Genomic DNA, 16,071 nt, shown 5'->3' with positions numbered 1-16,071 from the left:
TCAAATACATTGTTGCTATTATTTTGAACCAACTTATTTTTGTTAGATCAATCAAGTATAAAAGTTATCTTCATCTCTTTCTTCTTAGATGCCCTACTGCTATTACATATACCTAAGTTTCTGACCTATATCATTTTTCTTTTCTCCAAAGAACTTAACAGTTTTTGCAAGGCAGATCTACTAGTAGTTAATTCCCTCAATTTTTGCACCTGTGAAAATTTTTATATCCTTCAGTTTTGAAGCTGAATTTTACAGAGTACAGAATTCTAATTAAGAGGGTTTTCCCCCCTCTTAATTCTTTAAGCATTTGTTCCAATCTCCTCTTCCCTACTTGGTTTCTTAGAAGTCAAGTACAATTCTTATCTCTATTACTCTATAGGTCAGGTGTTTTTCCCTCTGGATTTTGAAATTTTTCTTCAACTTTGTTTATCTGTAGTTTCTGCTTCAGTGTGGTTTTTCTTGGCATTTATTCTGCTTAGTGTTCTTGAGCTTCCTGGATTTGTAGTTGATATCTGACATTAACTTGAAGATATTCTGTCATTTTTTTTCAGACATTTCTTCCCCATCCTTTGTATATTTCTTCTCCTTCTGATATTTTCATTGTATATTATACTTTTTGTATTTGTTTCACAGTCTTTAGATCATCTCTTTTGTCTTTTGCTTTCTAGTTTGGGAAGTTTCTATTGTTATATCCTTAACCTCAGAGATTCTCTTCTCATCTGCGTCCTGTCTACTAATAAGTCCATCAAAGATATCCTTTATTTCTGCTACAGTGGCTTTGATCCTGGCATTTCTCTTTAGTTCTTGCTCAGGCTTTCCATGTCCTTGCTTACATTGTCCATCTATTCTCATATGCTATCTACTTTATCCCTTATAGGCCTTAGCGCATTAGTCATATTTACTTTGATTCCTGTTCTGATAATTCAACATCTCTGCTTTGTCTGAAGTTTCTTCAACTTATGTCCATGTTCCTTCAAATTGTCTTTTTATATGTCTGATAATTTTTTTCCCTGATATCCAGACATGAGGTACCAGATGAAATAATTGCTGTAAATAGCTCTTTAGTTAGATGGTGGTAAGGTGTTGGGAAGTGTTTTGCAGTCCTGTTGATTAGGTCTGTCGTTTATTGAGTCTGTTCTATGAACTCCACAAGTGTTTTACTTCTCCTTTAGGTAGGACAGGATGGTTCAAGTAGGGGGAATCTGACTCCCATAGGTCAGTTAAGCATCAATAAAACCCCAGCAAGTTGGCATTGCTTAAATTGTTTCTCCCGAGGATAGTGCTTGTTAAGAACACTAGAGTGTTCTAGTATTTTTCAGAATGGTCACTTCCCTCTTTTCCCTGTGACAAGTATAGGGGATTTTTCTGATATTTACTATGAGAACAAAAGTATGTGTAGAGGGTCCTCCTATGATTGGGTCAACCGCAGAACTGTCCACACTGAGCCTCCAGCAATTCATGAATTACACTTCAGACTTTCCTACCCCGGTTCTGATTCCTCCTGCAGTTTTCTTAGAGGGCTTTTGCTCTGGCAAACCATTCTGCCCTATTCACTTGTCCGTTTTTCCAATCTTGGAGCAGCAGTTTGCCCTGTGTCCTCACCTCCCTTAAGGTGTCCAAGAAGAGTTGCTGATTTTTCAATTTGTTTATCTTCTTACCTGTTGGATTGGGATGGCAAATTCCAAACTTCTTACGTAGAACTGGAAATTGAAAGTCCCCTTTACTAACTTTTAATTTTTTTTCTTAGAGTAAATCATGACTCTGTAAAATAGTCTCTACACTGGTCCCTGATTGCTGTAGTCTGGCTGGGTTAAATAAAGTGCCAGGTGCCATCTTGACTTGATTTCAGCCCTCAACACCTGATATCTCTTTGCTCTTCATCTCCTTATACCCTCTCCCTCTGTATTTCTGTCTAGCATACTGGTCTTTCTTGTATGTGCCTGGCTTTCTCCTAACTTTGTATTGCTCATTCTTTCTGATTACATGGTCTTTCCCAATATCTGCAAGACTTTCTTCCGCATCTTTCTAAAGCCCCTGCTCAAATATTCCCCAACCACCTTTGTAAGATTATCCCCGATCAACTTGCACTCATGACCCATTTACCCTGTTATGTTTTGTGATTTCTAAGATGCTGTACAATGTATTTGTTTATTACCTGAATGTTTATTTCTGCTACCTGTAAGCTCCATGAGAGTAGGGGTGTTCGCCTGTGACATTCATTAATGTATCCCAAATTCCCATATCTGTTTGTAGTCCATTGTATTTGATCATGAATCATGAATATTTGATGAACATATGAATGAATGTGTGTGCTTATGCTTGTGTTTCTTTTCTTTTTTATTTTTAGTTGTAGATGGATACAAGACCTTAGTTTATGTTTGTGTGGTGCTGAGAATTGAACCCAGTGCCTTACACGCGCCAGGCAAGCGCTCTGCCACTGAGCTTCTTTCTCTGTGTGTCTTTTTCTACTAGGAATCTCCCATCCATTGTTTCCCTTCTTTTCTCCTGTTATACACATCCTCCTCCAAATAATTCTAATTTTTTTAAAGCCTTGATTTAGAATGGTTACCTGTTCTAATAAAATCATTTTTATTTGTCCTGATTCTGAGATTAGTATGTATAATTGTCATCACCCTTAAAACCAAGGGAACCTGTGTTAAGCATAGCCACAGTTCAGAGGCTGTGAAAGAGTGAAATCCACAGAAGGTTTCAGAATTCTTTTGATAGTTTCTTTAGGTAAAATAATTCAACTGTCGTTTATAGTAGCTATTTTAGGGGGAATTTCTCAACACTTTGTTGCCTAAGAATCACCCTGGGAAGCTTGTTAAACATGTTGTCTACAAAAAAAATGGGAAGTTACACTCCATGTATGTATGATATGTCAAAATACATTCTACTGTCATGCATAACTAAAAAGAACAAATACAAATTTAAAAATAATTTTTAAAAAGTTGGTTAGTTAAAAATGCAAATTCCTTTTTTTCAACCCCTAAAGTTCACTGCAGGGGGTCTCAGAGTCTGCATTTTTGGTAAATTCATAGGGTTTCTGATATAGGAGATCCATGAATACATAAGCATTCCTGTAGATTTAGGATTAAAAACAGGTATAAGAAAGAAGTTTTCTTGTAAGGGTTTAGAATGGGGTAGAAAACCAGGAAGGAGTTTGCTCATGTATGACAAAGATCAATTATGGACTTCCCATGCCTTGAAGGGATCCTGAATTTTCAGCCTTTTCTTTTTCTTTTTTTAATAAAACACCTTGGAATTTCCAGTACAGAGAGTTTGCTACCTTATAGAACAGTCCATCCACTATGTATAACTGTGACTGTTATGCAGTTCTTAATTTTATTGAAGCAAGATATATTTGTGTGTCATTTTTATCTATTGGTCCTGGTTGAGTTCTGTACAGCCAACACAGGACCTGTAAATGTAATTCATATTAAACTATGAAAGAATTATAACCCTTTAACTTTCCCAGAGATGTTTTAAAATACAATCTCATTCTAATTTGTGAAGTCTGATTTGCATGGGAGAGGGATATGCAGCTTTGCTCTTTCAGACTTGGTTTTTCATTCTGCCTCCAGAATCAGCTCCTCTATCCTTTTCCTGTTCTGTCCCAGTTTTGTCCTTTGTTTCTGTCCCTGCACCATCTGCTTTTCTCAGTACAGGTTTGTCCAGGTATTGACAGAATAGTGGCAGACATGGTCTAGGTTGGTCAGGAGGAGAAGGGCTTCTCTTATTCTGGCACATCCAGTCGTGATGGAGTGTCGTCTTTCCTCCGCAGATAGGTTTGTTTTGCTATCTGGAGTTTGAATGAATGTCAAATGACGATGCTATTTAGTGTCCAGTGAGACGGAGAGGTCTTCCTTCTTGTGTCTCAATTGTTGCTTATAGTAAAATTTCCTCCCTATTCTTAAAGTAGAAGTTCCTTCATTGAGGGTTTACTGATGATAATTCTTTAGTATTTATTGTCACCTTGGTTCTGTGTATGTGTGTGAGAACTATGATGTAATTCCTTTTGCATTGTAATGGTCATGACTGACACCCCAGAAATAAAATATAGCTTAAAACGAGAAAAGCTTTACAGATTTATTTAATCAAAGTTTTATGTGACATGGGATCCTTCAGAAATGAAGACCCAAAGACCTAGGGAAACTGTTTTTTTGCTTAAGTTTGTTGGAAAATGGACATTTTGTAGAAATGTGATTGGACAAAGGGGTTTGATGCATTGATGATAGGCCTGGTTGAGTTTCCGGGGTCTGTCTATTTAGGTTCTTCTTGGCCTCTCTGTGTAGCTTTCCTTTCTCCTGGATATGGATCATGACCTTCCTGGCGTGAGGGTGGAAAAGGGACAGAGTGACCTTTCTAGATTTTGTGACTTGATTTGAGAAGGAGAATGAGAGAAGGCCAGAGAGACCTTGCTCCTGAGGCCAATTTCCTCTAATTCAAAATATTGAGTGTGTCATGGTGCCATACGTTGAGGTAACATGTTCGTGAGCCCCAATTGTTCTCAAAAGTTTATCCGACTGAATTTACAGTTCTACATTGGTAGTCGTTTTCTCTAGTTTAAGACGCTCTACTTGGGCTTCCATTGTCGTATTGAGCAGCCAGCTCTTGGTCTTAGTGACATTCCTTTATGTGAAATGTTCTTTTTTCTCTTGCCATTTTAAGATCACTTGTTTTTAGGGTTTATTATTTCACTATGATGTGTTTTGGTATTAAATTTTTAAAAAATGTGTGAAGTTTTCAGTCTGAGAATTAGTGTCCTCACATCCTGTTTGCACACTGATTCTTCATTCTCTGTTCCTTTCCTTTGGGATTCTGAATTGTATGTTAGATACTGTTATATGATCTTATCTCATAACTTCTAATATTTTCCAGTTTTTAATTTCTTCATGCTGCATTCTGTATAGTTTTCTTTAGCTATTTTCCCATTATTATATCTTCATCTTTATGTAGTATGCAGTTTAACTTATTTATTAAATTTATGCTTTCAATTGCAGTTTTTGTTTTTAGAAGTTCCTTTTGTATCATTTGAAACTAGATCATTTTGAGAGTCTCGTTGTTTATTCAAACTTTTATTAACATCTTTTATTTATTAAACATACCTATTTTATATTTGATCACTTCAGTATATTCCAGTCTTATTTTGTATTTGTTAACATCTGTTGGCCCTTTCTCAAAGTGGTTTGTTTCTTGTATGTTTAAATCACAAGTCAAAGTGACTTAGACTTGATAAAAATTCTTTGTAATCTGTTCTTATTTTTATTTTAATGTTTTTAAATTTGAGGGCAGTTACTGCTGGCTGATGGCCAGATTACAAAAATACCATGCAAGATACTTTAGTTCATCCTTCTAATAGGTCTGTTGGCCTCATCTCTTCTGTTGCTGGCATCTCTGCCTTCTACAAAATGGATGGTCTTTTTCTTCATCCCACCTCATTTAGAAGATAATTTGAAGGGTCACAGGAAGTTGTTTGCTTCTTTGAAGCATTTTCCAACAGTACAAATCTCATGAATCAGATTCTTCATGCATATGATTCCATGCTTACCAGAAGATCAAACAATTAAAGCATGAATAACCCTTGAAGTATAGTTAAGGCAATCACTTCTTATTGATTTTTGCCATAGCCACACTTGTAGATCATCTCATTTACTGATTTCAGGTTATGGTATTCCCATGCAATATATGGTTACACAATCTTTAGCATGCTAATTGAAGCCCTGTTGCTCTTAACAAAGGTGCCATTGAAGATCAGGTAAAGGTGAAGAAGCTAGAACACCATGAACATTTGGGCTCATGCTATTGATATGCTGCTGATCCTGATGATAAATGCCAGTTTGGGTTCTTCAGGTACATAGAAGTTGCCATTGCCATCTTTTCTTAACATCCTAGCAATTCGAATTTCAGTTTTATACATCTGCCTGTATTCCTTGTGGTAGTGCTTAGCTTTTTCAAAGATATTCTTGCTTCCTCCTCAACTTTCAAAGCATGTTTGGGGCAAACTTCACTCTCAGATGCTTAATTTTCAGCTCTGTGAAAATTTCTTTGCCATTTCAATAGGGTTTTTAGCACAGCAGATACCTTATTTTTCTTCTTTTCTGTACCATATATGGTTCTATCCTGAAAAGAGGTAAATCCTGGTTTTAAAACATGTTCCTGTACCTTTACAAGGTACCTAAGGTTCTTACAAACTGGGATTCTTTGTAATGATAGTTTAAGCTTAGAATAATTTTCATCTATGTGGATAGTAGGAATTCTGGTTCCAGATATGCAAGTTAGTAGGTTTGTGATTAGGAATTAAAGAAGATTTCCTTCTTCTTCAATATTCAAAGTCAAAGACAAGGTATACAAATATTCCCACCATTTTCTCACCATTTGCTTTTTTCTTGCTCGTTCATGAGAATGGAGCTTATTAGGAAGTTCTGACTTTATGTGGGAATCTCAGATCTTTTACTGTTACCAATCAGTATTTTTTTTTTTCCTCAGGTCTGGAAAAAAAATCACCAAAAGGCAAAGCATAGCTCTTTTTTATATTAGTTGCTCATTTTGGTGTTACCAGCTCTCAGCTCTTAATGTTACTGGCTCATTCAAGAGTTCTTTTTTTTAAAAAAATTAATTTGTTCTTTTTTAATTATACATGAGAGTAGAATCTATTTTGACATATTTATACAAACATTGAGTATATCTTATTCTAATTAGGCTCCCACTCTTGTGGATGTACATGATGTTGAGATTCACTGTGGTGTATTCATATATGTCCATAGGAAATTTATGTCTGACTCATTCTACTGTCATTTAAGAGTTTTTTTTTGGCTCAATTCAAGATAGAAATCACTAAGATGCAAGCAGTATCATCTGAACAAGGCTTTATTGGGATTTGGGACTCGTGCTCTAGCACAAGGGGGACAGTACACAGGGTGTAGTCCTGGGATTACTTGCTGAGGACAAGAGGAGCAAAGATTATATATACAAAAGGGTGGGCTCATTCAGGCTCACAGTTCGGTGTTGCACAGGATCTCAGGATTTCTGTGCACAACTTGTCAGGACTTTGACAAGGTACTACTCTGTAGTACCTGGGTTTGCATCCCAGTGGTATTGGGTTCACAAAAGATATAGGTACTCATTACTGCTGTTCTGCTAAGATCATATATCAGTCAAGTTCAAGCCTGGGGGAGGAGTCAGCAGCTCCTAAACCTGGTCATTGGTAGAATTTTTTTTTTTTTTTAAAGCAGCTTGCTGGTTCAGTGGGAAACCTTCACCTGCTTACTCTTGTCTCTACTTTCCATCAGCTCCCATGCTTCATCTGCAGCTTATTAAACCCTAGTGATTTGTTTATTGGCATGCTTTCAAGGTCCCTCTTTCTTGGATTTATAGTTTCTCCTACTTTCTGGTCTCCCAGGGTTTCTTGTTAGTTTACTCATGTATTTACAATATTTTTAAAATAAATTTTGATCCAGTATTTTTATTTTTATTTTATTTTTTTAATATTTATTTTTTAGTTGTAGTTGGACACAACACCTTTATTTCACTTGTTTGTTTTTGTATGTGGTGCTGAGGATCAAAGCCAGGGTCTCGCACGTGTGAGGCGAGCGCTCTACCGCTGAGCCACAACCCCAGCCCCAGTATTTTTAGATATTATATATCATGGGTTTCTATAAATGTGTGGTCTGCTGCTTTGTCAGAAATGGCAATCTTGAGTGGATTGTTCTATTCGTTCATTCATTCACTCATGTGCAGAAGTGAAAACTTGGAAAAGAATTAGGAACGATCATCATCTTTAATAATTATGGCAGGAGTCTTCCTCTAGAGTTGTACTTGGTTTGAGGTGGCTAATTAAGTGTGTTGTAGCTGAAGAAAATACAGGGTCTCAACTGGACAGAGATTTAGCTAACATCTACAAGTGTAAAGAAATTGTGGAGATAATAGCTGTTAGATTAATATCAGTGCTATTAGAGATTTGTTGTTCTTCAGCATTGCTGTTCTGCAAGCAGTTATAATCTCAAATGTATCAAATTACTAACTCTAACCCACCTTCATCCTTATCCATTGATTTATTTCACTTACTACCTCATTTGTTATTTAATAATAAAGTACTAACAGTAAGGTTTCTGCAGGGTGAGTTCCTGGGTAATTTCCTGTTTTCCCTGAGGTGTGCTACCAAATTGACTTCACCAGGCACTTTATTTAGTCAATGTTTCATTGTCACTGCTTGTTAAACCAAGTGGGCAGGACTTTATGATCACACTTTATCTACCTGGATTACCTTCAGGATTTTTTGGCTATTAATATGAGATACTGGGATGGGGAAAATAGGCAGGTGAAACAGAATTTATGATTCTTTTGGTAGCAATATTATAAAGGTGATTAAAATACAACAAAAGCAATTAATCCCACTACCCAGAAATAATCACTATGAATATTTTGATCTATTTTCATATTTTAAATGTTAGAATTATACTGTATATTCGACTTTGTTTTATTTTATTTATTTTTATGTGGTGCTGAGGATAGAACCTAGCGCCTCACACGTGCAAGGCAGGTGCTCTGCCACTAAGCTACAGCCCCAACCCATCAGCTTTGTTTTATAACTTACTTTTATCACTAATTATTTGTCCAAGCTTCCCCATTATATTAAATACTCTTTCAGAAATTTCTCTCTCTTTCTCTTTTTATGGGGCTGGGCGTGGAACCCAGGGTTTTGTGCTTGCTAGGCAAGCACACTACCACTGCACTGCACACCCAGTTAGCCTTTAGAGCTTTAAATAGCTGTATAATATACTCCCCTGTGACTGAATCATAATTTATCTGACAATTTCCCTATTTTGGGGCTTTTGGATTGTTTCTAACTTCCCTTTAATAAATAAAGCTATAATTAGCATTCATGGCTCACTCATATTTGTGAATATCTTCAATTATCTCCTTGGGATATTTTTAAAAACCAGCTATTCATGGGACATCGGTATAAATGTTTCTGTGGCTCTTGATATACAGTGCCAAATTGTGCTTCAGGATTTTTATATATGCTTGTTTATACTCCTATCCATGTAGAAGGATATTTGTTTTATTACATCTTTTCCATAATGTAGCGATACTTCTGTAGTAATAATTTTAAAAGTAATCAGGTTAAATTTGCACTCCTTTGATTACTAATGAGGTTGCATTTTAAGTTTACTTTTCTTTTTGTATTTAATAATCTGCATGTTAAGGTGTTTCTAAAAATGCATTTTCCCCTAGTAACATGTTTATCTATTCCTTACTATTTTTTTTATCTGTTGTATGTATTGCTTATTATTTAGATTTTGTCTTTAAATCTTGGTTGTAAAATACTTTGTGTCATCAAAGTAGTATACTTTAATGTAGTCAATTACCTTTTCATGGGGTAGAGTGCTTGCCTAGCACGTGTGAGGCACTGGGTTTGATCCTCAGCACTGCATAAAAATAAATAAGTAAAATAAAGGTATTGTGTCCATCAACAACTAAAACATTAAAAATAAAAACTAGAAATCTTTTCATTGTGATTTCTCTCCCTTCATCTCTTTGAAATGTTGGGAATGGTTATTCTCTAGCCTAAGATCAAATAGTCATCTATAGTCTATATAACTTGCCTACTCCTACTGTCTTTCTTTTTTTACATTGGATTTTTAATCCATTTGGAATTTATTCTGCTGAGAAACAGGGATTTGATTCCCCACTCCCCAATTTAAAGAACTGTCCCAATACCATTTGTTGATAGTCTTTTCTATTTCTACTGACTTGATAGGTTATCTTAGTTAATGCTTTAATTTTCATCTATTACCACCATTTTGAATGTACTATATATTCCAGATTTTGGTATTGTTAGAGTTTACAATTTTCTGTCTCCTGATTTTGAAATAATGTGTCATTGGTTTTGCTTTTTTTTTTTTTTTTTTTTTTTTTAAATTTTTTAGTGTGGTCCTGGGGATTGAACCCAGGGTCTTGCACATGTTAGGCAAGAGCTCTACCACTCAGCCCTTTGCACTTCTTGATTGTAGGGAGGTTGGACATCTTTTCATATGCTTATTGGCTATTCCTGTTTTCTTTGTATTACCTTTTCAAATCTTTTGTCCATCTTTCTGTTAGCTTACATTTGTATGGATTTGTTATAATAACTACAATCTGAAATTGCTACCAAGAACATATAAAAATTATAACTATTAGTTTGTGATTTGACTTTGTTCAATTTCAAAATAGTTGAATTTGTCAGTCTTTTGTAGTTTGTGTGTTTTCTAGTTTTTTGTTGTTGTTGTTTGTTTTTTCCGTACTGGGGATGGGTCACAGAGTGATTTACCATATATCCCCAGGTCTTTTTTACTTTATATTTTGAGACAGGGTCTTGCTAAGTTGCTTCAGCTGGCCTTGAACTTGCAATCCTCCTACTTCAACTTCTTAAGTCACTGTAATGACAAGTGTCCATCACTGTACCTGGCTAGTCTTATTAATGATGAGTAATTATTCTAGGCACCGTTTGAGGCATTTGAGATACACTATAAACAAAACACAAGATTTCTAGAGCTCACCTTCATGAAGCTTTTGCTCTGAGTTTATAAAAATATTCACCTTTTTTTCTCCTAAAAGTATATAAGTTTTACTCTTTTACTTTTAGATCATTGATCTACATTGGATTTATTTTTGTATGTAGTATGAAGAAAAAAATCTAGTTTTATTTTTCTATGTGATCATCTATTTATCCCAGCACTATTTTATTGATTAATAATAACATTATTTTTCCACTATTTAGTAGTGTTACCTCTGTTGTGTATCAAGTTTCTACATTTGAATGGGTTTGTTTCTATACCTGTTTTGTATGTTGGTATATTTTTCTGTTCTTGTATCTATATCATATCCTTAATTAATGCAGCCTGGTAGTAAGCCTTGATATCATAGGTCTCCCTATCTTATTTTTCCATTATAATTGTTTGATTTGTTTTTAGTCTTTATTTTCCATTTGCATTTTAGAATCAGCCATACTTTAGTTGTATCTTTGATTATGACTGACTTCCTTTTCAGGGTTACTCTTTGCTGAGTTGAGGTAAAATCCTGTTACATTAGTGGTATTTTCCATTTTGAATGGTGCTGACCTTTCAACTTTTGTAGGTCCTGCCTGCCTGTTGTCCTCTCTCCCTCCCTTCCTCTCCCTTTCTGTGTCCTGCCTTCTCAAATTTCTGGCATCCTTTTTCTTTTCTTATGGTCATTCTAAAGAGTTCTTTAAGAATGTGTTTTTTTAACTTTAAAAAGTAGTATGTGATATACATGTTGGGAGAGGAAAACAAAATAGAAATATAATAAAACAAGAAGTGAACATCTCTGAAAACTGTTTCCTGGTCTTCCAGATATTTTCTGAGTATGTGTTTATGTTTATGTGTACTTTTTGGTCTTGCAGCTGCTTTCAAATGCAGTTCATCTTTGTTGGCAAAGTGGAGGTCATGCAGTTTATTTTTCGATTCTCCATGCCTTCCCCCATGCTATTCTCAAGGGGTCTTAGGGAGGTTCTACCAAGAGGTCTCCTATAGACTTTCCAAAACACAGGCATGGAGCTTTCTGAAAATGGAAGAATGGCTGCAAACCTGAGTGTAGTATTTTTAAGAGATGGGATTTCACTATGTTACCAGGCAGACCTAAACTCCTGGGCTAAAGTATAATCTTGCCTCAGCCTTCTGAGTAGCTGGGACCACAAGCATGTACCACCATACCCTGATACTCACTATCATTCTTTAGTTTGAGGCTGTCTGCTACATTGTAAATAAATCCTTAAAAGATTTTTTTTAAACATGTGGTGTCCTGGAGGACAGTGTGTGTACAGTGTTAAAGGTAGTGGGAAAATTGTAGAATTGAGAAATAAATGAGTTTGAGAAATGGAGATGGAGAACTTAAGCACTTCTTTGCCATACACTCAAGGCTGAGAGGGTAGGGGACAAAGAGAGGCAGATCTTGGGATTTTGCTTTTTTATTAGTATTATAACTTTTGAAGGAAGTTTAAGTTGGATCGCTGTCTTATATAATTTGTCCTTTTCTTAATCTTCCTAGCCTCCACCAGGCAGTGTGAAAATGCCCAATGTACCCAATACACAGCCAGCAATAATGAAACCAACAGAGGAACATCCAGCTTATACACAGATTGCAAAGGTTAGTTTATGATAACTGTGAATTTACAGTAGAAATTATAGTATCAATAACATTTATAGTATCAATAATATATTGATACTATAACATATTGAAATCATAGTATTAATAACATTTCAGAGCAAAGTAATTTTTTGTACTGTTGCTGTCCTTATTTTTTAAAAAGAAATTTAATTTACTTTTGAGTCTGGATTAGCCATATTGTCACTGCATGTACTCCCTCTTTCTCAGTCTGTAGCATTTGCTTTATTCCACTATTAGGAATTATTAGTATATTATCTTGTTGTACAATTTGTATAATGAAATTTTTCTTGCCTTTCGTCTCAATTTTTTAATACATTAAAATTCTTGCCAGGCTGGGGTTGTGTCTCAGTGGTATAGTCCTTGCCTAGCATATGTGAGGCACTGGGTCCGATCCCCTGCATCACATAAAAATAAATAAGTAAAGGTACTGTGTGAATCTATAACTAAAAATATAAAAAAACTTTTGCCATTATGGTAACAGTCAGACTATAATATATACTGAGAAACGGAGTTACAGTATATATTAAACAGAGGCTAGTAGGAGGAGGTAGAAGATGGCAAAAGTCCTAGAAAAATGGAGGTAAATAAGTTGCATGGCTTAATACACAAGCAGATGGAGTTTTTAGACTTGTTAAGCCTATTGTTTTTTCACCTTGGTGTCTTATTATGTTTAAGGTATTATAAAATATTCCTACATTAGTAGGAGCCTTATATGTCATTTAACCTAGTTTATCAGAGCCAATTCAATTGCCCCCCCCATCTTTTTTTCTATTTGTCACTTTTCTTTAGTTGTTCCCTTTACCTCTGTTCTCACTTTCATTTAAGCACAAAGGTCAGCTTAATTTCATTTTCCAGAATATCTGAAGACTGACTACTCAGTTACTGAGGGGTTTTTCCTGTCCTGTGGACTCAACATTCCCATGGAGAGTTTTCATAACTGAAAGACCAGAATGGGCTACAGATCTCTATAATATTCTCTGAAATTAAAATCTTCCAACAAATTTCTGTATTTTGGAAGCACATTTGAATTAGTTTTTAAAAAAACCTTTTATTTTATAGTAAAGGGGCTTGACTTTAGGGTCACTATGCTGCTACTGAGCTATTGTTCCAGCTTTTTTATTTTGGGGGATAGCATCTCCTTAAGTTGCCAAGGCTGGCCTCAAGTTTGCAGTCCTCCTGCCTCAGTCTCCTGAGGAGCTGGGATTATAGGCATGTACCACTGTACCTGGTTGAATTAGATTTTTAGATTTTTAAGATGGTAGTGAGAGAGAAGGAGATAGCTTATAAATGATAGAATATTTTATGCTCTGACTGTCTATTCACATATTGATAATTTTTCTTTAGGAACATGCCTTGGCTCAAGCTGAACTTCTTAAGCGCCAAGAAGAACTAGAAAGAAAAGCTGCAGAATTAGATCGTCGAGAACGAGAAATGCAAAACCTCAGTCAACATGGTAGTACGCAGAGAAGTTTGAAATAAAAATATCTATCCCAGCTCTAGGTCATTTGGTTTGTGGATAAGATCCTGCCCTATTTTCCTGTTCTAGCAAGGAGATCAGACACAACAGATTGCCTACTTGATACTCTGTAGCTCTCTGATCCTAGCTAATTTGCATAGTCTTTTGATAGATTAGAACAAAGCTGGCCTCATCACAGAGAAAATGAATGCAATTTTGATACCTTTGGTTTATTCTCAGCCCAGGAGCCTTTGATTCTGCTCTTGGGCTCTCTGGGTCTATTGAACCTTGTAAGTACGTTTGAGTGTGCCCCACATTTGATTCTTACTGGATATATTCAGTCCAGTTTCAAATTATTGGCTGCAGTTCTCACAAGTACATTATCTTTGTCAAAATATGTTGGAAAAATATGTTTATAGCGACCCCAGGAAGCCCAGGGTATTTATACGATGCCAAAGAAAGAAATTTACCATGACATTTTTTCAGGCTGTTACTACTAAGGATCACTTGAAGGGAGTATTTTAGGGGAAGCCAGCAATCTCTGGATAAGAAGGATTAAGGGAGCTGGGAAAGTCATTATTAGAATGCCTGGGGATGGAATAACACATTTAGGACAACAGTAATGAACAGAATTATTTCTTCCTTATTTCACATTGTGTAGATCTAGGGCCTCATGAAGACACATTTATTCTGGGTCATCTTCTAGCTTGCAGCATCAGAGATGGCATCTACAGGAGAAATAAAAGGTTTAATATGGGGACCAATGTTTCTAAAGTATCTTTAACTAAAATTTGTCCTATTTTCTTAGCATCACTATAAAATGATTTCCAAGAGAGGTTTTAGGAAGGGAAGTAATTAACAAAGAGTAAGAAATAAACAGATTGGTATCTATTAGTACATTTTTCATCTATTAGTTCATATTTAATTCTTAGTACTATCCTGTGAAGGGTGGCACGGTTGTTCTCATTTGACATAGATGAAGAAATTAAGCCTTCAAGAGGTGAAGGTGCCTACACTGGCTTAGCCAGTAAGTGGTGAGGCACTTGTGGTTCCAGAGCCTTGATCTTCACTCTGATTTTCTGCCGTTTCTCAGATCGTATGAGACTGTTATGAGAAATGTCTAAACTGTACAAAATTTGAATATGATAACAACTGTAATTGAGGGAGCATGCTGGGAGAATCAGAAGTAGGTCATACTTTTTTCCATTATGAAAATTTTCCTGGTCTACAGATGTCTTTAGAACTTAATTTTTTTAAAAAAGTTGTGGGATGTGATATTTAAAATTGGAAAGTGATCTTTTGTTGATTATTTTTACCTTTTACTTTTATGTTTGACTTCCTGCTTTATTTTTAATTTTTCCCTTGCCATTTCTTAAGTCTTATTTTTAATCTAATTTCTTTATATAGATACATTTTCTCTCCTCATAGTTCAATTTTTTTAATGTAGATTTTTGAGGATGCTATAATTTTCCCACTTCTTTCTTGTGATTTTATTTCATATTTTCTCCCTGTTTTGTGGTTTTCTCACATATGTATTTTGGGTGGTGGTCTTTTAGCCAGACTTTGAGATTTCCAAATTTGATTCTTTGATGTTAGTTTCATGGAGTTAACAGTAGAAAACTTGAGGTTCAGAAGATGGTGTCTATAGGAGAAGTGAAAGGCTTAATGGGGATCAGTGTTTCTAAACTACCTTTAACTAAAGGTCTTTCTTCTCCACAAGGGTTAGGAATTTTAGCAGAATTATAATGAATGATATAAGATGCTGAGAAGGAAATTGAAGTGGAAAAACTGGCTGGCCTTTCCATGATAGCCAAATTTTAGGGCAGAGTCACGGTGTATATACCCGTACTTTTTTTTGTGTGTGTCTGGTTTCTCCTGAGCATAAATGGTGCATGCTAAACATGATATGATGTGACACTGGAAAGCTATTTTACCATCTATTATTTTCTAAAGTGATATTCTGAAAAAATTTTAGAAATGTAAAACTTGGCCTTCACATTTATAGAAATGCAAAAATAGTGTTACATTTTAAAATGTAACATCTTTTAATAGGTTTCTTTACTATGAAACCAGTAAGAATAAAACATTTGATATAAGTAACTTTTTGTTTTCAATTTACAGGCAGAAAAAATAATTGGCCACCTCTTCCTGACAATTTTCCTGTGGGACCTTGTTTCTATCAGGATTTTTCTGTAGATATTCCTGTAGAATTCCAAAAGACAGTAAAGCTTATGTACTACTTGTGGATGTGTGAGTATAAAACAAATTTTTTATTTGTTTAAAGTTTACATTTTTTGTTCTTAAAAATCTATCGTATCAGAACTGATATATTGAGGATAGGACAGTAAACTGGTCTTTTTCTGTAGATCTTAATAATCATAATTTTCAGAATGAAATATCATATTTATATACTTAAAAATTGCACTGTATGTGGCAATATGAGCCCT

At 35.2% G+C, this 16,071-nt stretch overlaps 1 protein-coding gene and 1 pseudogene across 4 annotated transcripts in view; one reads left to right on the top strand and one right to left on the bottom strand.

Annotated features, from left to right (window-relative positions):
* The window catches only part of Scamp1 (secretory carrier membrane protein 1), a 103,979-nt gene that overhangs the window by 42,899 nt on the left and 45,009 nt on the right, over positions 1–16,071 (top strand). For all 4 annotated transcript variants that reach the window (XM_076857091.1, XM_076857089.1, XM_076857092.1 and 1 more), the window contains 3 exons: positions 12,049–12,147; positions 13,513–13,621; positions 15,746–15,874. In XM_076857091.1, the coding sequence (XP_076713206.1) occupies positions 12,049–12,147; positions 13,513–13,621; positions 15,746–15,874 (337 nt within the window). The remainder of the gene's footprint in view (positions 1–12,048; positions 12,148–13,512; positions 13,622–15,745; positions 15,875–16,071) is intronic.
* On the bottom strand, positions 5,343–8,040 carry LOC143400021 (large ribosomal subunit protein uL30 pseudogene; annotated as a pseudogene).

Source organism: Callospermophilus lateralis, chromosome 5 (assembly GCF_048772815.1).
Source record: "Callospermophilus lateralis isolate mCalLat2 chromosome 5, mCalLat2.hap1, whole genome shotgun sequence".
Lineage (NCBI taxonomy): Eukaryota > Metazoa > Chordata > Mammalia > Rodentia > Sciuridae > Callospermophilus > Callospermophilus lateralis.
This window is presented reverse-complemented; position numbering and strand designations above follow the sequence as displayed.